The 23,289-nt window shown below is 46.8% G+C and overlaps 1 protein-coding gene across 4 annotated transcripts; it reads left to right on the forward strand.

The window, feature by feature from the left end:
* The first annotated feature begins 13,729 nt into the window (after positions 1-13,729).
* CHST12 (carbohydrate sulfotransferase 12) lies at positions 13,730-22,647 on the forward strand. 4 transcript variants are annotated; one of them, XM_059861678.1, is made up of 2 exons: positions 13,730-13,894; positions 20,885-22,647. In XM_059861678.1, the coding sequence occupies exon 2, from the start codon at positions 20,979-20,981 to the stop codon at positions 22,227-22,229; it is 1,251 nt and encodes a 416-aa protein (XP_059717661.1). In that variant the 5' UTR covers positions 13,730-13,894; positions 20,885-20,978; the 3' UTR covers positions 22,230-22,647. The 4 variants fall into 4 exon arrangements, with proteins under 4 accessions (XP_059717661.1, XP_059717657.1, XP_059717660.1 ...); XM_059861674.1 differs by lacking the exon at positions 13,730-13,894 and adding an exon at positions 15,397-15,515; XM_059861677.1 differs by lacking the exon at positions 13,730-13,894 and adding an exon at positions 15,525-15,659.
* Positions 22,648-23,289: the final 642 nt, after the last annotated feature.

The following is a 23,289-nucleotide window of genomic DNA, read 5'->3' on the forward strand; positions in this document are numbered from 1 at the left end:
CTGTGCCAGGGCCTCCCCACCCTCATGGTAAGGAATGATGGCTTGAACTTGCAGAGCAGGAATCATTTTTGTGACCCTTTTGTTGGGAAGAGCTGACATCTCAACCCTTTTTTGAATCACAAATGGAGCTGGAAGGTTTTTTCCCTGTCTCCACACAATGAAGGTTTCATAGGCTACTGTGTTTTATTCCAGGCTGTTTTCTAAGTAATTAAATGTAATGCCAGTGTTGAATGAACAGTGTTGAATGAATGCCAGTGTTGAGTTCTCTTCTAAGATGATTCTCTGAAGTGTGGATCATCAGTGGAGGAAAACAACAACCCAAAAATTGCATCCAAAATTGTTCCTGCTTTTCTCATCTAACACTGGCATTTCTGACATCACTCCCTTCAATTACTTCATCTTTTCTCTTGTGTTTCTTACTTCACATGCCTTTTGTAAATTATGTGCCACTGAAATTGCTTTATGGGAATGCACTCGGTAAATTATCCTCTTTGCCATATCTTGGAATAGCACTGGGAGGTGGAGTAGGCAGGAGGGTCCTGTGGGATTGAATCCATTTGTGTAGCTTTGAGCTCTGCCACTGCTTCTCAGCCTGTGCCTTTGTAAGGGCTTCAGAGGATGGTCAAAGCAGAAGCAGGTTTGTAGGTACTGTCTAAAGCTGTGTATGGTGGGGGAAAAGGCTCCCACAGCACTTGTTCCTCCACTGAGTGCCCTTAAGGGTCCAGAATTTGGGTGGGAAAGGAAATGAACCTTAAGCATTAAGATAGTATCTCTCATTTTTAATGATTGTTCTTAAAGTATTTTTAACGATTTTTCTTAAATAGCAGGATTAACTGGGCCAGTTCGTGTAATCCTGGGCTAGTCTTCACTCTGTCTTTATTTTGAATTTGTAATAAATATTCTCACGACCTTTTTAACCATCCACAGCCCTTAATGCAACTTCACAGAACAAATTTTGGTCACTTGCTATCCTAAGTTTTAACTTCATAAGTTCTAATATTTTTTCATTAAGCCTTGCTGTAACTTTTATGAGCTTTGTCTCCTTTACAGTCAATAAATAATGAACACAAAAGGTGATCTTGTGGGGTTTTTTTGTGAGTTGTTGTAGTGCATGAACTCCTGGTGTTCCTGGGCTCCCTGGTCCAGTTGGGGGAAAAACCCAGACCTGCACTATCCATGCATGGTTTTAAGCACAAGTGGTGTGTAAGTAATCTTATACAGAGAAAAAAGTGCAGTAGGGTGAGTGAGGCTGGGTCACCTGGCAGGTGGTGGAGGTGTCACAGTGATCCTCATTGTCCTCATCTCTTTGGGACCTGAGTGACAGATTCCCAATAAGCAGCCAAAAGCAGCTGGGATTAAAGTCCTGCCTCAGTCCTCCCAATTCCTGCAGGGCCTCAGCATCTCTGTTGATCCCAGTAAGTGGCATGCTTTGAAAATGTAATCCTCTCCCAAGTTTTAACCTTCAACCCCATGCCTCTCAGTTCAACTGAAGTGCTGCTCTCACAGTGTGCTGAAACAGGATTGGGGCAGACACAGAAACCTCTGCTCTAACTGGAATTGCTTAAAATAAAGTCAATAATATGTGGAATACCTTGCATTCCTCTCTAATGCAAGGAAAAGCCTTAGTACTTGGTGTGACCTGGCTCCACATGCTGCTCATTTGAGCTTGTTTTCTTACCCTCAGTGGCTGGGGCTCCCAAATGCAGTGATTAACTGGAGCATTCTGGAGTTCAAGGCTGTCCAAGAGACTTGCACGATCCCCTCCACCTCCTGTAGGATTTGGGATTATGGTGTACAGGATAACATTTATAAATGCTTTTAAGAGATGTGGGAATGAGCTGCTCATAGCAGTGTCCCTCAGCCCTGTTTAGAGAGCTGATGGAACTGCTATTAATTTATATTTGAGAATATTAAAAGCTGTCCAAAGCTAGGGAGCTCACCTGGTATCCTGAGATGTTCACAGCAAAGTGAAATGCTCCTTTACTGCTGCTGGAACTACTCACAATTGTCTATTACACTGCTTGAGACTGGGAGCTGTTGGAGAGACCCTTGTTTAATTGGTACATGGTTTGTTGTTGTGGAGATAAATCTGGTTCCTATAGAAACTAGTTGCTTGTGACTGGCGGGGCTGTAGAACAAGTCTGTTTTGATAAGTGCTCACTGGGTACAGCATTGTTCCTCTGCACTGTGAAATGTTTTAGCAGCACCAGCTCTTCTGCCAGGAGCTGCAAAGGGGATGTCACTGTGTTTTACGAGAGCAAAAACCCCCATGGAAAGGTGAAAATAGAATTTTTCAAATCTCTGTTGTTATCTGAGATCCCAAAGGCAGTTCTTAGGTGGAATTTCAAACAGACCCTCTGCCAGGCACAGAGCTTTGGAACTGTGCCACTCACCCACAGTGAGTGAGGGCCAGAGCAGGACCCCAGCAGCAGCATTTCCTCTGGGGCTTCACCTGTACATTAAACAGGCTGAAACACACGTGCTCTTGTCTGCTATTAATGCTGACAAATAGGTTGTGCCATTGTGTTTTAAATCTTTGAGTCAAATTCTGTGTTTCAAACAGAGCAGAGTGTTTCTGACTGATTGAGTTGTGGCACGAGGCACTGGCACTTAATTGCTACTTTCTAATTGCTCCAGTCCTATGATGAATTCCAGATGAATTCCAGCTCCTGAGGAGCCCTGTGGGACCTGCACAGATCAGGGCCAACTTGCTCTGATCTGGTTGAACAGGCTCATAATGGTTGTTACCTGGGATTAAACAAAATGGGTACTTAGTGAAATGCAATTCCCTTTCTTTGTCATGGAGAACTTTAATCGGTATTTGGGGAACACCAGGGGAATCTGTGATTGTGCTCAGCTCCACAGCTGTGGGTACCAAGGTCCCAGACCTCTGAAGGTTCCTGCTGGCTGCAGCAATGACACAGCTGAGTTCACTCTGCCACCTTCCCTGTCAATCAGTTGGAGTCCTGCTGTGTTAGAGACAGAAACAGAGGCAGAGGGAGGAAGAATTTGTCAAGATAAACATACAGATCATGGGAGAATGAACTGGTTTTAACTTTATAAACTTCATTAAACTCTAGGCTTTAAAGTCTCCCGTGCAGTGGCACTTCTTTTTTTCCAGTTCTGCATCTTCCACCTCTTGCTCACCTCTACAAGAGGCAGGAATTGCAGAAGGGTCCCACTTACCTCTTCTACATTTCTACATCTTTTTACATATTTTTATTGTGCCCTTGTTATTTACCTTTATTTTCGCTGTAAATCCCATTATTTTTTATTGTGCTTCAACTGATCTCTCTCTGAACCCTTCCTGAACACACACTAATTCTGTAATATATCTTGTCTCCACACAATAATCACATGGTAGAAGCCCTCAGAAGCAAAGAGAACATGAATCTCTCTCTCCCCTTTATGGATTACAAATGCAATTTTTGTTTAGCACCTTACTTGTGAAGTACCATTTTTTTTCCTTTTCTATTTTGAAGCAGCCATTAATCTCACAAGGATATCAGCTTTATTTTTATACAGCTTATTCAGACTTGCATCATTTTCCCCAAGATCTATTTTCTCTAATGGAAATCTGGGAAGGAAATGTGCATTACATTAGTCTGAGTAACTTCTATCTATGAGAATGCTTTTCTCTTAATAATGCAAATAATTGTAATTATGAAAGCAAATTAATTGACTGGGCAGTCAAAGTACTTAAATTTCCTGGTGTATTTTGATTTGCATTCATGTTCCCTGCTATTTTTACTCCCAGCTGAACTCATTTAGAACTGCTTCTGTCTGCTTATTAATCCTGACTCAAAATTGACTCTGCTTGTGGCTTGTTATATTTTAATGCCTCCATGAAACAGCAGAAGATTTGTGCTTTTAGAGTACTGCTAGTTAGACAAGGCATTAGCCCCAGGTTGCAAAAGAGGACTCTTGGAGATGCATGGATACACTGTGTGAGCAAAATGTGGCTGTTACAGGAGCTCAGTAAAAGAGTTCTGAAAATGTTACAGGACAAACTTCTCAAGGAAACTGGCTGACCTCATTCTCCAGGCTCTGCTCCCGCCTGTCACACTTGCCTGTGCACATGATTACGTGTCAGTCTGCCTTATGCAGGCAAATGCTGCCACCAAGGACAAACCAGGAGTTCCCTTTGCAGTTTGTTCTTGTGTTGCCTCAGGTTTTAAAGCCTGAGCTAGACCAGTGAAAATGAAAGAATTAAAAAAACCAACAACGAAGTGATTCGGGTAATTGAAAACTTGCAGATCAAAGAGATACTCGTTAGAGACTTGGGATTTAGCAGGAAATGCAGAAGAAAAAGAAACCCCAAGGTTCTGAAGTTTCCTGAACCCCATGGGTACTCATCTCTCTCCTGGGGCACCAATGGGGTTATTCTGCTGGTCTATGCTCTAATTGCTGACCTAACAACCTGTTTACCTGAGAGAGCACTAAGGCTGCTCTGGAGGAGGAGGCATGAGGTTCTCTGTCCTTCCCTTGAGCATCTCCTTGTGAGCCTTCTTGGTGGAGAAGAAAGAACCCCATTCTCCACAGTAACTACACACTGTGATAATCATGTACTGAAATAAGTCCTGAAGGACTGAAAAGAAACAGAACCATTCTGTAACCTGCTTCTCACCTTTGTGCTTTTTCCTTCCAGACACGGAATGAAGATTCTGTCCTTGAGCAATGCAGATATTTCCCTCAGTCCTGCACAAAAGGCTTCAGGCAATTCTGCTGCTGAGGAACCTGACTATTTCATTTCACAGCTCCTGTGTCTGAATCTTAGCTGAAAATTGAGGTAAGAGGTGCTGTCCCTCCCTCCCTCCCTGGGGTTGTGTCCCTCAGGCTCTGCTCTTACTCAACACCAGGGACCGTTCTGCTGCTCAACGGCCCTTCCAAGGACCCTGCAGTTCTCCAACTGCAGAAATTGCCAAATCAGTTGCAAAACCCAGTCTGTCAGCCTCAGCCCTGCGTGTATGAGTGTTTTCCAGGCAAAGCTGCAGTGCAGCATTCCTCTGGCCGAGGGCTGGTGCTGTGAGGGATCCTGACAGGCTGTTACCCAAACCCAGACCTAGGGTTCTCCCTCTCACTTCATCCCATCACAGAAGGGGGTCCTGATGGCTCCAAGACCCAGATGGCATCTCATGAGATAACAGATCCTGAGGAAAAACATTTGTATTTGACATGGTTTTTGGTCACACAGCAACCCAGGTATCAGCCTTCCATTTTTTTTTTTTTTTAAGGCTTAACATTAGAATTGTTTTCCCTGCTTAGATAAACGTTTTTGGCAGGTGAACAGAACTGCACAGCCCAGAGGCCACTTGTCACCCAGATAAAAGATGACAGTGCTCAAGGTGAGAGGACTGTGAGGGTTTTCCTTTTGCCAGAGAAGGGGGGAGATATGTGGGGTTCATTCTGCCTCTCCCTCCTCCACTGGCCCTCCTCAGGTGCAGCACACCTGAGCAGGGTGAAGAGCTTTGTCTCCAAGGTCTCTGGTGAATGAGATCACTGTCACATTGTTGGATCTGCTGCTCACACAGCTCTTCCCTGAGCTCTGTGGTTTTACAGGCTCTGGTGCCCTCCCTTAGCTGTGTTTTGTGGGCTGGGGAAAGGTGCACTGGGCGGATTTAATCAGTGCTTGCATTTTGTGATCACCAGGATGTGACTGCAGCCCTGCTTCTCACAGCAGTTCAGGCACCTGTGCTCTCTTTCACGTCAAACTTCATCCTTGTATGCTACCTAAGACATTTTTGGAAGCCAAGGGGCACTTCTCAATAAAGGTCAGGGAGTGAATTTACTCCTTTCTTCAGCAGACACAAAAAACCAAAAGCATTTCATGTTCAGAGTCCAATGAAATAATGATATTGAAGGATATTTCTTTCAGTAGGCTTCTGCATCTTGCCTGCCTTTAGGAAATTCAATAAACCTCTGTGCTTTTCTGCTCATTCTTATGATGTATCAGAATACAAACAGCCTGTGAATCCTTCCAAGGCCCAGGAAATTTCTAAAACAGAGTGCGAAAATCACAGGAAATGTAATTAGGTATAGATCATTTGGACAGCTGTTGTGCCTGACCAAAAGTTTGTGCTTTTTTGACTGAATTTGACACAACAAAGAGCCTGATAGAAGGAATCATTTTTGGCTTTAGTGCAACCATTTTTGCAACAGGTAAAGTAGTCCCTGTAGCTGTTCTGCTCCAGAGGAATAAAATACATCTGTGAAAACCACAGCTAAAATATAGAGCCAATTAAGTGCTTACTGTGAGGACAAGGGTGGAAAGTTAAAATACCATCCACACTGGGAAGAGTGGACCTCACTTAAATGCTAAGGTAGCAGTGAAGCTGCCATGTTAGAAAAGTCACTTAATTGAGGTAGAATTCAGTAGAGACAAATTTCCCCATTAAAAAGGAGGAGGTGAGAAGGGCATCTGTGCCATGCTGGAGGCTGATTTAGAGAGAACAAATGTAGCTGTAGAAAGCATTTATACACTACAGCTCTAGCTCTGAACACCTAGGTGGGCAGTTAACCTATCTGTCTGCCCATCTGCCAGTCCCCTTGTCACCCTTTTTGGATGGCACACACTGTCTCTCTCCTCAGGCAGTGTCACTGTGAGCTGAGACACTGAAGTAACTGGAGGAAATTATGGGGTGAAAATCAATAGGAAGCCAAGCATCATTTTTGGGGGAAACTTGCTCACATGGCAGTTGGGCTTTGCTGCTGCTCTCTGTGTTGTGAGCAGGAACAAGAACAGGAAAGACCTGTTCATTTTGCCTCTCAGAGGATTAAGGAAGGAGCTTCTATAGGGTTAAAGAAATTCTGTAGATGTGGGTTATATATCTCTAAGCTCACAGGTGACCAGTGAGTTTTTAAATTCATTTAATGCCTTTGAATGTTTCATTCCTTCTCTAAGATTTGGCTGAAATTGGACAATAAATTTTTTTGGGGCAGGAGGAAGGAGGACTGAGAGTGACTGTGTGCTGTCATAAGTTGCCTCTCCCTTAGGAAATCAGAAAGGTTGCAGACATGCTCTCTGCCACGCTGGTTATTTTATGGATACTTTATAAGCCCATTTATGAATCTCGCCTCAAGCCTTGGTGGTGAACTCTCACTGCTGCTCATGACAGATGTGTTTTCTAGAGGAGAGTGGGAAGGAGGAGACATGGAGGGAAAGGCAGGTTCTTTTCGTGAGCAGAATTGGGATGCTGCCAATGCATTTGTGTAAATTGCGATTTTCTTGCAAAAATTCTTCTTTTGTAGCAAGTTAATTACTTATTGATTTTACTGTTGATGGAGAGAGGGCCTAATGAATGGTCTTTTACCAGCACTTCCTTCACTCCTAATTGGGATTCTCCACCAGAATCTCAATGAACTGCAGGGTACCCAGCCACAGTGGTTGCCCCTGAACAATAAAATCCTGTCACATCCATATTAACCACATCAATATTGCATCCCTCCAGGACTCCTTAGGGGGCAACAGCAGGACTGTTATGATTGCACACATCAGCCCAGCCAGTGCCTCCTTCCAAGAATCTCAAATGACCTTGATCTCTGCCTATTGAGCAAAACCCTGCAAGACACAGGTACCTCAGCAAAAAACTCCCAAGAAGGTAAATTTCAGAGATTTATTGAGGGTGCTGAGACCCTGGCACAGGTTGCCTGGAGAAGCTGTGGCTGCCCCATCCCTGGAAATGTTCAAGGCCAGGCTGGACAGAGCTGGGAACAGTCTGGGATAGTGGAAGGTGTCCCTGCCCATGGCAGGTGTGAAACTAGAGGATAACCAACCCCAAACCATTTTATGATTCTATGACTTAAATCTTGCAAGTAGAAATAGAAGATGCAGTGGATGAAGAAAGAACAAACTTCAGGAGTGGGCAATGCAGGTTGGTGTAGAGGTGTGAGTGAGAGAAGAAACGCAGATGAATGGAACAATGGAAAGCAAATAGTGTGAGTTGTAGGTGAGAAGAGAAATATGAAGGTGAAAAAACAGGGCAGAATAGTGTAAAGGCAGAGGATGATGTGCCAGCTATGGATGTGGGAAGATCAAGTGGTTGAGGGAGAGGGCTGAGAACCAGGAGAAGGAGAAAAGTGCAGTCAGCCCCAATCTCGAGGTTTTGCAATGTAGAGCCAGGAGCTAGAACAGCTCTGGGTGGAGGGAAGAGAGAGGGAGAGGGGCTGTGGGAGGGGGTTGTGGTGGTGCTTGCTGGGTCTCTTGTGGCTCAGGAATACTTGTAGAGGAGCACGGTGGGAAGCACACTCCAGTGGGCAGTGGAGGCAGGCGGGGGAGCTGAAGTTGTTTCTCTGCATGAGCCTCTTTCTGATGTACTTTGTGACTCTGGGTATTGCCCTTCTCAGCATCTTCCTCAGCCTTAAAATGTGTTAAATTTCACAAAGCTGCCCTTGAAAAGAGATTTGACATCAAATGGTGGCATTTGCTGTGGGGAGTCCTGTCTCTCACAGAGAGGTGACCGAGTTTGTAGCCTGTGTCACCGCGGGCTCTGAGACTGTGTCAGGACACCGAGCTCTGCTCTATGGTCCATTGAATGTAATTTTGAAAAAGAAAAAAATAGAGAGACAGGCAGGGTGAAGATTTTAAAATACTGATTGTTCTGCCCCAGGGATTGTTCCTTTTGTCAGTGAATCTGGCAAGAAATGAAATAAAAATAGTCAAGTTCTCTGACAGACTATACATGAGATACAATAGGCCTCTGCTACCGACAGCCAAGGTTATTTCTAGATAACAAGCACAGAAAACAGATACCTTTTTCCTTTTGGTGTGTGCAAAGACAGAAGAGATCTCCCTGCAATGCAGTTTCCCCTTTATATTCACAAAAGGATAGCAATGAGCCCTAGCTATTGCTAATAATCATAAATTGCTAGTAGCCATAAAGCTATTGCTAGTAATCATAAAGCTGTATGAGATTTCTTCAGCACATGATGAACTTGACAAGACTGCAGAAAGAAGCAAAATCCTATAAAGGAATGTCTTGTAACATCTGGCCTGCTCCCAGAGTACTTTTGGGGGGATGTCACAGAATTTCACCTGGCCTAATGTCAGATGAGAAATGTCTTCTCCTGCAGCAGAGAGGCACCAAGGGCCTGAGGCACACAGCAGCCAAGTAATGAACACCTTGGGGGCACAGCTGATAGAGGCTTTCAGAGAGCAAATGGAGATGTGTCACAGCCTGATGGAGCTGGAAAACACCAACACTGAGCTGCATGTGGACATCTGCAGGCACCTCCCAACAGCTGCTCAGTGAGAACCTCCTTAGCTTCCAGCATGATGAATACTTGGACCTCCAAACTCACCGGGAGGAGCTACAGTTCCATAAGGCAACCAGCACACAGAGCATCGAGTTTCGGCTCAAGACTAAAGTATAAATGGGAGATGTCGCATCTCTTTTGGTCCAAATTCTGAACTTGTGTTTTAAGGGAAAAACTGATTGAAGCACAGACTGGATTTGTCCTTCCCTGGTCCAGCCACTCAGTGCTTGTGGAGTGGTTTCCATTTGGATGCAGAGCCTCTAAGCATGATTCCATGCCAGGAAAAGTAACAGCATCCTTTTCTTCTGGATAAATTTATAAGTAGGTGTCAGTTCCCTATCACTAGTCACCCATCTAATGCCTCTGTACATTTTATAGAATCATAGAATGGTTTGGATTGGAAGGGACCTTAAAGATCATTTCATTCATACCCCTACCCCTGGGTAGGGACACCTTCCACTGGACCAGGTTGCTCTAAGCCCCATCCAGCCTGGCCTTGAACACTTCCAGGAAGAGGAGATCCACAGGTTCTCTGAGCAACCCTCACCAGTGCCCCACCACTCCTCCAGTAAGGAACTTCTTCCTAACATCTAATCTAACCCTGCCTCTGTCAGTTTGAAGCCATTTCCCCTTGTCCTGCCACTATATGCCCTCGTAAAAAATTTCTTTCCATCTTTCTTGCAGACTCCCTTTGGGTACTGGAAGTTCTGATTCCTTAGGATTTGGGTCATTTATGGTTAAAACAATCTTGAGGACATGAAAGATATCAAAAGATATTCAACAAGTACCTGTGAATAGGCAGTAATTTGTGTTGGGGTGCTCTTTCCATGGAAAGATCACATAGGAGACAAAGGGAGGAAGGTAATTGTGTTCATTTGCGTGGTTTGTGCAGCTCTAGAGCAGCCTGGACTAATTAATTCTGCTGTTGTCATGGAAGAAGAGGCTGGACAGACACAATGAAGGGCTATGCATCACTAGAGCTATGTCATTGTGTCCCAGAAGTTCCTTTCTTCTTTTTCTTTTTTTCCTGGCAGCTGGAAACCAGAGAAGGCTCAGGGTACATGCAGGGATGATATGCCATCAAAGGAGGAGAAGGGAGGAACACTGAGGAAGAAGACAGGGATGTCATGGATTCACAAGAACCTCAGGAAGTTACAGCAGCGAGAGATCAACCTGCTGCTGGCAGAACAGTGCACGACAGGCATGAATGACATTCCCTGGGGGTAGAAATTTGACATTCCCTCCATCACCCTTGAGTTAGACAAATCTTTCTTATTATTAGACTCATTCTCTAGGGCATGGGGACCTGGAGGTAAGTCCACAAAGCTGGGAGATACCAAACTGGAAGTAACCCTAGAAACTGAAATCTCTTTAAAAAGTTTCCTGGTATATATTTCTCTTGCAAAGCAGCTCTGTTTTAGCAGGAGCCTTCTCTGCAGGGAGAGCTACAGGACATGTTTCAATTTGCTTCTCTTGCCAGGCTTTAAAACCAAAGAAAGTAGCCAAGATAGTGAGGATCAGGGGACAAAAATGAATTTGAGGTATTCCTTGCTGTGCTCTTTATCACCATGTTTACCAGCTTTCTTGCTTTCCCCACAGCTTGACAGCTCTCAGCCAGACATGTTCCATCTCTGCCTGTCGATAAGGGGTCTGTGCTTTCATCTGTTAACCTCTTGGCATATTCTGTTCACAGTGGCAGTTACAGATCATCTAAAATGACACTCTGTAGGAAGTGTGGTCTCTGGATACCCATCTCTTCCTAACTTTCTCTGGTTTGCCAGAAAGCTCAGTTCAGCAGGTCAGTACAGCAGGAACTGAATTCAAGGCACATTTGTTGTGGAAAGCATCCTGCTCTTGTGATGGCAGAACATGTAGAGCAGCTAAACCTAGTGTATGTGAGATTTTCCATGGGGAAAAGACTCCTGTAGACTTTGCTGCTGTTCTACTGAGTCCAGAGACCTTGGAAGAAATTGCCAAAGAACAAAAGAACTAAACTTTGCAAAGAACCAAACTTTCACAGGGTGGGAACACAAACTTATCTTAGTGGTTTTTTCTAAAAGGGATGAGCTGAGCAGAAGGCATAGATCCAGGGGAGCAGGTGGTTTTTAAATAGAGTAAGAGAAACACAGTACAAACTGCAGGAGGAAATAAGTTAAATATCTTTATTCTTCTACAATGCCCCTGACCTCTTTCCTAAAGAGCAAGCTGAGCCAGTCAGGTGGGAAGGACAGGGAATATTTTTGGTGCAAATATTAATGTGGACAACAGTCAGAGGTCAGAGACAATACCACTGGGTTTAACTCATCTTGATGCTTTTCAGATCTTGAGAGATAAGCCCTGGACTCCCTCAAGCCCCAGTACAGACAAAGTCTGTGAGAGCCCCCTGCACCAAGCCAGGCCTATTCCATCCATCCAAAGCTGCAAGCAACAGATCTATTGCCACCAAGGCCAGGGCTCTTGTCAGCCACCATTCAGGTAGGGGCCAAAGAGATTTCTCTGTGCCTGACATTACATCTGACAGATGGGGACACCCTGCATCAGCTCTGCTGGAGAAGATGGATTGTCATGTGACAAATAAGTCAGAGTAAACTCGAATGATCAGAACTATCAGTAAGATAATAATATGTTTTATATGGTGTAAGTAGCTTTTGATGGGTAAGAAGGCACATCCTTTGTAGACAACTGCCTCAGCTATGCCTCTGTAACCTATGGGAAAGCATTAATGTTCGGTTGGGTTCATGTGCAGCAAGTTGTTGATCTCAGTTTAGCCTTTGTTTCATATCCAAGCTAAGCCTCAGCAAGGACACCAGTGATAGGCTGCACTGACCATCTGCCACCTTCAGTTGCTTTGTTTGTGCAGACACACAATACCAGGAGAAGTTATGGGGAACTGGACACCCAAATCCTATTGAAATGTTGCCAGAATCCTTCACAGTTCTGGCAAGGGGTGTTTACTGATCCTCATAAGGTTTTCTTAGTTTTTTTTACTAAAAAATGGTTAACTTTTGATTTACAATGCTCTAATTTATTTTGGCTAGATATTAGCAACTTGTACATTGCAAAATACTTTTAAATTGTGCTCTTTTTCCGCTGTTTATAACAAAGTTCTCCCTGCTTCCAACAGAGGGGACTCCACTGAAGGTACTGCCAAAAGGCAAAGCTCCTGCAAGCACCACCCAGCACAGCAATGCTGGTCACATCTAAGGATGGGACCTACAGAAACAAGTGAGTGCATGAAATATCAGATTGGCTGGCACAGGAGGAACTGTGGCACTCTTCAGCACTTGCTCTGGTGCAATCTGAACTAAAAGAGCTGTAAATGCAACACAAATGGTCCAGTTGTGAAAGCAGTCACATGGGTAGAGGTTTTATAGCCAAGTTTTAAGCCTTTTTTCTTTGCAACAGATGACACGGGCAATGTTCCAAAAGGAGTTACGCTCCATCTCCCTTTAACCAAAAATAACCTCTTAGGAAGAGAAAATAACATTTTCAGAGGTGTTCATAACCCCACTCTAATCCATATGTGAAGCACAGAATTTTATCTGAGTTAGCCACGTGCCAACATACTGCTTCCACTGAAGATGTCACCTTGGGATCTTCCTGAGGCAGCATCGTGCAGATCCTTGGCTTTTGCCAAACTCATCCCTCCACAGCCTGTAGCAATCTGTCTCTTCCCCATTTTGACTGGCAAAGAGACTCAAATCAAGGTGTGAGAAATTTGACTGAGTTCTTCCTCTTCCCTCTCTTGCAGGGCCTGCAGATGGTGCCAGCAGTCGGCAAAAGCCACAGGCAGTCATCTCTCTGGGGAGCCAGCCCAGGGCTGAATAGAAGTCACCCATGAACAGCACTCTCTTTGGCCCCAAAGGATTGCAATTTCAAGATTGCTGGAAGTTGAGGAAGCAGATTCAAAAGTGCCTTAAAATGTATTTAAGCTTCTGTGTCATGCTGCTGAAGAGCAGAGGAAAGGTGAGCAGGGAGGAGAGGAAGTTTATACACTGTAGATTTCCTGTTCTGTATCCCTACTTCAAGTCTTTGCTTTGTCCTGTGTGCTCTACCTGTTAGCTTCAGTCTAAAACAAGTGGGGTGTTAACAGAGTCCAAGAGGAAAACCTCCTTTTCCCAGCAGTGTCCATCTCCCAGAAGATGTCAGCGTGGAGCCCAAGCCACTGTTTTTTCCCAGGGCAAAAATGTGGATGCCACCCATGCATCCAAAAGGCTCCCTGACTATTAAAACCAAATGTAAATGCCTGAGAAACAGTTTCTCTGTTCTTTCCCTGTGTGTTGCTGTGAAGCTGGGAGGTGTACTGCCCGTCTGGAATGCTGTTTGGGTGAGCAGATGTTTGGCTGTGAGAGCAGTCGGGGATTGCTTTTAGCTCTCTTCTATCTACAGAGCATTTCAGATCTGACTGCAGGCAGAGAGGCAGCAGTGGTGGTAGGTGAAGACCCTGATAAGAATTACTAGCCTGGAGGTAAACTCTGGAAATGTGTTTTCCTTTTTGGAATAAACATCTTCAGCTGGCAGCCTTCTCCATTAAGGGGCTTTTAAAATATGCCGCAAATAAAACGGTTCTGATAATTGCATGGAATAGTAACTCCTTGCCTCAAGCAGAACTGGCTTCCCTCCTCAAAGGTGGCAATCTCAGGTAGGTTTGGGCATTTTTTTCAAATGGATGAAGAATCTATTTTACAGTTGCAGCACTTGCAAAGAATTCTCCTGTGTGCTGTTTCTCACTAGGTGTACACGCTCCTGTTTCTCTATGCCTCTTGCTTTGCTGTTGGGAAGATGAGGGATAGTTCACTCCAGGGTTGATGAAGCTTAATTACTTGTCTTTATAAATGCCTTAAGCCCCTGAAGTGGGGATGCAATCAATGCAAGGGTGTGAGCGGGTCTAGCAAGCAGCCAATTTTCCTTGTGAAACGGAAAGCAGCAGGAAAAAGTGTGACAGGGAAGTAGAAGGTCAGGAACACTTGTCTCCAGAGCTGACTCTTTGAGATAAATAAATAAATAAAAGATAAAAATAAAGATAAAATAAGCACAGAGTGTGTATAAGACAAACCTGTGCCAGCAAGTCCTGAGCCAGGATTGATTTACAAGACCTCACATGACCTGCAAACAGTGCAGGACCAAAAATGAAGGAAAATGAAGCTTTCCAAGCATATACATCTCTGCTAAATACCTTTGGGCTGAATCACCATGAAAAAGTTGCAGTGTTTGGTTCCATTTCCAGTGAGCTGAACTGAGCTGAGAGCCTCAGTCTGAGGCTGCATCTCCAAAGGAAAAATTTGTGTGACAAAGAGTTTGATAATTTTCCATGACTGTTGTGAAGAGTACGGAGCAACGTGATCTGCAAACTTCTCTGTTTGAAAAATCTACATTTTAAGTATGGTAATTTATGTAAAAGCTGGGGCTTGAAATCTTGGAGGTGGGATCTGTAAATTATCACTTGTATGTTTGATTATTGCTGCATGTGAGGCTGCAGTCCATGTCTTGTGCAAAGGGAAACTTTCCGTGCTGGGCTAATGTTTTTTTGATTCAATTCTTACCGATCACAAACAACTAGAGAAGCAAAAGGAGCTTAAACTGTGCTGGGATTTTTCAGCAGCATTTTCTAGCCTTACTGTGTCCAGTTATTTAGACTGCTCCTTATAATGACTACTGGCCACCCAAGTTTCAGGGACATTAAATACCCACACAGCGTTACGGTGTGGTAACCTGTAATTAACTTAGAAGTGAGCTTTACGTTAAATTTTTACAAAATCACAGAATTTTCAGGGTTGGGAGGGATCTCTGAAGATCACCTAGTCAAGCTTCTTGCCATGGAGGAGTCACCTAAAGCAGGCGACACAGGAACGCGTCCAGGCGGGTGTGGGATATCTCCAGAGAGGGAGACCCGCACCCTCCCTGGCCACACTATTCCAGTGCTCTGCCCCCCTCCATGGCAAGCAGCTCTTCCACATGTTGAGGTGAATCTCGTGGTTTAGTTTATGAACGTTTCTCCTCACACCGGGAGGGTGTGAGGGCTCCGGAGCCCGGCCCAGATCCGCCCCACAGCCGACACCCCGCCGCTCCCTCAGGCGAGGGCGGGCGCGCGCTCGGGGCCGCCCCTGGCGGGCGGAGCGGCGCCTGCGCGGCCCCGCGGGGACCCCCGCGCGCGGCGTCTCGCGAGAGGCGGCGCCGGGAGCGCGGCGGGAGGAGGAGGAGGAGGAGGAGGAGGGAAGGAGAAGAAGGGGAAGAAGGCGAAGGCTGCGGTGCCCGGGCGGGAGGTGAGCGCGGGGCCGGGCAGGGCTCGGGGGTTGTCCGAGAGGCCGGGCGGGGCTCGCTGAGGTGGTGCCGCCCCGGGGCCGGACCTGCTCCCGATTATGAGCACGGCGTGTCCCCGCCTGTCCCTCCGCTCTCCCCGGTGCCAGGTAGGGCTCGGCTCCGGCGGGACGCGGGGCTGGGGCTGCGGGGGCTCTGCGGGACAGCTCCCCCTTCTCCGCACACGCGGCACCGTCCCGCCTGGACACTCCCCAGGGAGCTGGGGGGAATTTAGCCTGGATTAAAGGAGGACCGGGGGGACCACATCGCTCTCTACGGCCACCTGGAAGGAGGCTGTAGACAGGTGGGTGTCGGTCTTTTCTCCCAAGCAGCAAAAGACAGAAGAGGAGGAAACAGCCTCAAGCTGACCCAGGGAACGAGCTGCCCGGAGAGGTGGGGGTGTCACCGTCCCTGGAGGTAGATGTAGATGTGGCACTTGGGGTCACGGTTTGACAGCGTTAGATTGATGATCGTGGGACTCGATCCTAGAGGTCTTTTCCAACCTTAAAGATTCCGTGACTCCCTCCAGCCCCGATGTTGGGCCTGAGGCTGGTGCAGCTCTGCCGGGTGCTCTGCAGCCACTGCCGGGCTTGGCAGCGGCCGGGGGACGAGCGGCTGCGGGAGCGATGCCGGGATGCAGCCGGCACAGCCCGGCTTCCAGCGCTGCTCCGCGGGCATCCGGCCCAAAGCGCTCTTCTTCCAGCCTGAACTTCCCTGCAGAGCTCAGAACTGCCGGAACCAGGTGTTTGTAAGGTGACTAGAGCCAGTGCGGCTCTCAGGGGTGACACACAGCAAATGTCCCCGGGTGTTGTTGGCCCAGGCTGCTGCACCGGGGCTGCCCGAGGTGCTTCCTGCGATTGTGGAGCCAGGGATGCTGCGTGTGCTGGAAGTTTGTGATAAAAGTAATGGATGAACAGTACTTCCTGCGTTTTGGGAGTTTCCTCCTGAAATTTAGGAAATTGTGACAACTTCCAAGTATGGATATTAAAAAAGAGGTGACAAGTGCTGCCAAGCCTGTCCAAACCAGGTTTTGTGGCAGCGGTGGTGGGCACCGTGCTGGCAGACTGTAGATTAGGATGCTGTTCTGGTGGTCTCTAACATATATGGGCTAAGTTGTGGTGCAACATACAAAGCAGCTCCATTTTTTGCTTATGGTGTACATTTATTCTAATGTAAGTATTGGTGTCATTCGATGGGTTAAAACTTCCTTGTTCTGCAAAGGGTGCTAGACTTTTGGGAAGCTGGGCAGAAACAATGTGTTCAGTGATAGCCAAGTGCATCAAATTTGTTTATTGGTACAGTCCGCTTTCTTGTTCTCCTGCACTTTTAGGAGATTAAATTAGGTTCCACTTTTCCAGAGGTTGCTGATTCCCTAAGCATAACTGGTGTGTACCATGATATATAAGTATGGAAGGCTGCATGGGTCCAGTGATCCCTGGTGAAGTGCCCCAAGGGAAAGCATCCATTTGAATTTGGTGAGGGTTTGATGTGTTTTTAAAAAAAGTTCTTGTTCCACTTCTTTCTGTCTTCCTAGGCAGGCAAAATCCAAGTAAGCTGCCTGATATCCTGTGTCTTCTCATGTTAGATCAAGTGGGCACTGGAGGAGTTGAGGTGGTTCCTAGTGCTGGGGAAATCCAAAGCAAGAAGAGAGGGGATCTGCACCCAAACCTTTGGAGGCACATTTCTTTCAAAAATCACTGCTGTTCATAGAGAGGGTTTATTGTCCCCTGTGTCTGCCACATGCCTTTCTGTAAGCTGCTTTTTTTTTTTTCTGTGGGCCTTACTGCTCCTGTAAGTGGAGTTACTTTTGCAGAGAGGCTGGAAGAGTTGTTGCAAAAAGCCAAGAGGAGAGGAATAAAGAGACGCAAATTACTTAAGCTCTTCTCTGTCCTAAGAATAAACAGTTACAATTGCGCTCTGAAGTGGAAATAGCGTTTCCAAACCCCCAAGGAGTTGCATCTGCGATGGCTTTTGCAATAGGAGTGCTGGGGACATCCCCTCTCTCTGGTGTTAAATGAGTTTGAGAGGCGGTGGTTTGACACAGCAGGGGGTTTGACCTGTCATGGCACCAGTGACCTCAGACCACAGTGTCTTTCCCAGGCCTGGCGTGGGGAGAAAAGCACTTGGTTCACACCCAGGCCAGGTTCAGGTTGGAGATGGTCGCGGGATGGCTGCTCAGGGGACTCTGTAGGATGATTTTAGCACTTGGTCCACTCTCCAGTTTGCCAGCACAGTGTCACAGAGGCAGCTTTGTTTGGATCCTGGTGCACGTTCCTGTTGGCTGGTGACTTTGGGTTGAACTTGAATGTAAATTCTTGGCTCTTTCTGGAAGCTTTTCCTTTTGATTCTGGCAAGGGGAGGACAGAGGCACGTTCCCTCTAATGTGCACAGAGAGCTCTAATTTGTGCTTTCAGTCTGATGTCCTTTATGAAGTGCTCAGGAAGGGGATGGGTCATAATCAATAGAGCAACTCTTGTTTTCTGCAGCATTTTCTTTCTGAGGGGGCTTTAAGCTGACTTACTGCTCTTTTCCAGGGTTCCTCTCTGGCACTGGTAGAGTTAATAGAAGCGGAGTCTTTCTGATTTTGTGCTGCTCACTGCTGTGTGTGTGTCTTGGAAAAGCCAAACTCTCTGGCAGGCCTGCGTGCCGTGTCCTGGAAAGCAGGCTGGAGCCCTTGGGGTGCACTTGGTGAAGCTGCATTGTGGGGTGGCTTTGGTGAAGATCCCTCTTTCCATTTGCCCCAGGAATGTGAGTGCCACACACAGTGCCCAGTCTGCCCTGTCACTGCTGCCAGCAGGATGATGTGTCCACGCCTGGCTGGGACAGCTTTGCAGGAATGCTGGGAGGCTGCAGTGCTGCCCAGGGCTGTGGGAGCTGCTGGGTCCGGGGACAGCAGGAAGGGATGCTCCGTGCAGCTTTCCAGGCTTGCTGCATTCCATGCAGCCCAGAGGTCTCAAGCAGCGCTGGAAGTGCAGCGTGCTGGGATTCTGTGCGCAGTGGGCACCCTATTCATCCAGAATAGGAAGCAGTCCCTGCCCTGAGCAGCTAAATGGGATCAAAAGCAAGAACAGACTTGGGCAAAACTCAAACCCAGGAGTGAGCCAAGCAGGAGGCTTGGCAGTGTCCCTCCATTATCTTCTGCTGCTGGACTCAGATGCTTGGTCTGAAGTGCTGACGCACATATGTAATTTGCCCCTTCTTTAGCTCTCTGCTGATCTCTCTGGGTGTTTCTTCTCAGGTCTGCTCCATCCTCAATCTTGACTAGCTAAACAAGGAGAATTAGTGCTGAGTAATACCTGCTTCTTGCTCTGCAGAGTGTAAAACATTATGTCTGCAGTTCCTCCAGCTCCCCTTCACAGGCAGAATAAGAACCTGGCTTCAGGTGAGGGCACTTTTTGGTGTTGCAGTGCAAAGCCTCTGTTAGGCTACCACTCTGCTGAATTTCTGTCTGTCCCTACTTCGAAATTGTGAATAAATACACCAGGGTGGAGAAACCATAAGCCTTCAGATATGTGTTTTGTGTCTTGGGACAAGCTGACCTAATACTTTGACATGTAACAGTATCTGGTATTGTTCCTCTTTGTTACTAAATTCTTGTCTAATGTCTGAAACCTGAACTTGGGTTGTTACAACCCATCACCCCTGAGACACAAGCACAACCATGCTGGGGACTTTTTACGAAGTCATTCACTGCAAGGCTGCAGTGATCTTCAGAGGTACTAAGCACCTTTTCCCTGAGAATGACAGAGCTCAGCACTTCTACATATCTTGAGTTCTTCTGCATCTCTGTGTAGGGTGGGGTTGATGCTGTTTAAGGGTGGTGTGAATTGGCTGGGGAGCAGCTTCTGTGTTTTGGGAAGAAGAGACACCCAGCCTTCATTTTAACAAAACTTTTCAGGGCAGCTTGCCCTGAAGTGGCTTTGTTTTCAAAGCTGGTGTTCGCAGGGTTTGTGCTGAAGTCATTGGAAACATTTAGGATGTCTGTGGAAAGGACAGCTCTTGTTTTTTATCTGTAGGTGCTGCTCTGTGTTTACAATCAGAGCCTGGACTATGCTTGGAGGGGTGGAGAACATTGCAGTAACTACTTGTACCTCGTCACTTTGCTGTGTTGTTCTTCCCTGGCTGTAGGCACTGTCTCCTTGCTGGCTTGGGGAGAGCTCAAGGCTGGTTTGCCAGCCTGCCTCTGCACAGAGCCTTGGACCAGAAAACATGCAGCAGGGTGGGGAGATGGGTGTTCCCTGAGGATCTTGTGGGAGGAAAGAGGCTGGGAGTCATGGAAAGCAGACAGCAGTGAAAAGATGGGGCTGGTTGAAGCAAAAAACTCAAACTTGCTGCACCCCTCAGAACAGATGATCTGAACTGCCTCTTTAGCAGTGATTTCTCACCTGTCTTTGGTAATCAAGAGTTGTTAGTGTTGAGTGTGATAGAAATATAAATTACATTAAAGCAGCAAAAGAGGTCCTGGCTCAACAGTGTCTGGGCACGAACACAGCTTTACCAGAGCACCCTTAATCTCCAGAATCATTCAGTTAAAGGTAATCTCTCCTTTTAGATTTTTATTGATGTGTGGCTCTTGTCAGGACTGTATCCCTTGGCGGGGGATTGGAGGAGAACTGTTTGTATAATCTTTGTTCCTGACAAAATGAAATAGCTACCAAGAGAGGTCATGGAGATAATGCCTACTGGGTGCCTTCACACAGAGTAGATAAGATGGTGTGTTCAGGTCACTGATGTTCTCTCAGCAGGGGCCTGCTTTAGCCACTGAGGCAGTGGCACCTTCAGTCCTGTATTCGTTACTCCAGTAAGGAATTTGTTTTCAGCACAGAGCACCTTTATGCAGAGATGAGACCACAGTGTGATACCAAATCTGAAATCATGGATCCCCTGCATGGAGACTTCTTTCTTCTTATGTGTTAGATAGTATAAAAATCAAGGAGGTCTGAAAGGTAATTGGCTCTGCATGCTTTGTGTGTATGGTTGTATATTTTAATACTCTAAAACTTGCCTCAGCAAGCTCTAGACCTGAAATCATTATATTTTACTATTTTTTTAAAATTTAAACAGAACTTCTCTTGAAATAATTTAATTCCAGAAACTTGATATTGATAAAAAACCATGACTGCTAGGAAACTGATAAAATTGCAACACATTATGTCTGCTTTTGGCCAGCCAGCTCTTTTCCACAGAGTCTCTATGGACACCTCTGACTCACAGCTCTCCCCATGTGAAAATGGAGATGGTCAGCCCCACAACAAGTTTTGATTGTGCCAGGTCATTCTCTCCAAACCAGAAGGATTTCTTAAGGATTAACTTTTCTTTCCTCATACCTTTCCAGGCTCCTGCTCTGCAGCACCATGCTGGATCCCAAGCCTCACACTGCAAGCCAGAGGTGAGCCCAGGTGAAAGCCAGCTTCCACAGTAGTGTCAGGATGACCAAAGCGCGGCTCCTCCGTCTGTCTGTAGTGCTGGTCTCCATCTTCATGATCCTCCTGATAATTGTGTACTGGGACAACGTGGGCACGGCTCACTTCTACCTGCACACATCCTTCTCCAGACCCCGCTCCCCGGGAGCCATCGCAGCAGGTGAGGACTGGGAAGCCTTGCCAGATGTAGATGAATTTTTGGCAAAGCTGCTGAGCTCGAGCCTGAAACAGAACAGCTCTATCCCCCGAAAGACAGAGCAGCTCCTCGTCCAGGGCTCCAACAAGCCTGTGGTGAGTAACTTGGAGGAGAACGTGCGGGGCTATGACTGGTCTACACACAAGGACAGGAACAGCTTGGACCAAGAGAAGCTGCAGGTAGAGAGGCAGAGAACATTGCGGGAGTTTTGTGCCAATTCCAGCTTCACCTTCCCCACCAAGGAGCGCTCCTTCGATGACATTCCCAACTATGAGCTCAACCACCTGATTGTGGATGACCGCCACGGCGTCATCTACTGCTACGTGCCCAAGGTGGCCTGCACCAACTGGAAACGTGTGATGATCGTGCTGAGTGAGAGCCTGCTGGACCAGGGGGTCCCCTACCGGAACCCTCTGGATATCCCCCGGGAGCACGTCCACAACACCAGCACCCACCTGACCTTCAACAAATTCTGGCGCCGCTACGGGAAGTTCTCCCGGCACCTGATGAAGATCAAGCTGAAGAAATACACCAAGTTCCTCTTTGTACGAGACCCCTTTGTCCGCCTCATCTCGGCTTTCCGCAGCAAATTCGAGCTGGAGAACGAGGACTTCTACCGGCGTTTCGCCATCCCCATGCTAAAGCTCTACTCCAACCACACCAACCTTCCCACCTCCGTGAGCGAGGCCTTCGGGGCTGGCCTCAAAGTCTCCTTTTCTGACTTCATCCAGTACTTACTGGATCCCAGGACAGAGAAGATGGCCCCCTTCAATGAGCACTGGAGGCAGGTTTACCGTCTGTGCCACCCGTGCCAGATAGACTATGATTTCATCGGGAAGCTGGAGACGTTGGATGAGGATGCTGCTTATTTATTGCAGCTCCTCAAAGTGGACAGGCTGCTTCGCTTCCCACCCAGCTACCGCAACAGGACTGCCAGCAGCTGGGAAGATAACTGGTTTGCCAAAATCCCCCTGGCTTGGAGGCAGCAGCTCTACAAGCTTTATGAAGCAGATTTTGTACTCTTTGGCTACCCCAAGCCAGAAAACTTGCTTAAAGACTGAAAGTGATTGGGCAGTGGGTGTGGGAGGGAACATCTGAAATACCAAAAATGTTTAAATCCTCCTCATTTTTGCTCTTAACTCCCTTCCCAATGCAAGTTGGTACCATGGAATATATTTTTTCTACTGCTTCCCCTTCCATTTTTACGATAATGCCAGAGTCCAGGGTATTACAGCCAGCTCTGCATATGCAAAAAATGCCATTTTTTTGGTTTATCATTTGTTTTCTGTTTTTTAAAATGTCCCCATACTTTGCAATGGGTTGCTGCCCTTGGTCACTCTGCCAATCATGTCCTTCAGTAGCTTTTTATTAATACTTTTTAAAAATTAATATATTTAAGATATTTAAAACAAAGTGTGTGTCATGGCAAAGGAAGGGAAGGAATAAAAAAAAAGTAAAAGAAAACCCCACAAAATTATATACCTGCTTCTGTGTGTTGTCTCAGGGCTGCTATTTCAGAGGTCCAAGGTTTGCAGAGCACTTGGATCTCTCTGGGGGCTGGCATGTTGATGGTGCCAGGTCTACTGGTGGGCACTTCAAGATGGGCTTGAGGCAGTGGGGTGGTCAGTGCCTGACTGCCAAACAGGCCTGGAAGAACACCTGGAAGGACTCTGGTGGCTCACACTGCTCACAGGTGTGGAGTGTGACACCAGGGTCACAGGAAGGAAATGGCATTGGGAGAGGTGACAGCAAGTCCTGTGGGGTGGTTTGGGGCGTGCAGGTGGCCAACACAGCACCTCTGCACTTCCTGACCTTTTGGCTAGGTGCTGTGGGACTCTGCTGTCCACAAAGCTGAGGTTCAGCCCCTATCCCTTGCTAGTGTGGAGCATTCCCAGGACTTGCCCCATTCCAGGAGGGTGCTGATGTTCTTAGGGGTTGTGGCCAGCCAGGATGGGCAGAGTGCTCCTGGATAGGTGAGCTGGCCAGGTCCCGGTCATGTGCTGCTCCTGGTCACTGCTGCAGGCAGTGCAGGTCCCTTGAGATCTGTGCTGTGTCCTCACCATCCCTGTGCATGCTTTAAGGAAACATGGCAGGGATGCAGATGCTTATCCCAGGGAGAAG

This window comes from Haemorhous mexicanus, chromosome 17, assembly GCF_027477595.1.
Source record: "Haemorhous mexicanus isolate bHaeMex1 chromosome 17, bHaeMex1.pri, whole genome shotgun sequence".
In the NCBI taxonomy this organism is placed as follows: domain Eukaryota; kingdom Metazoa; phylum Chordata; class Aves; order Passeriformes; family Fringillidae; genus Haemorhous; species Haemorhous mexicanus.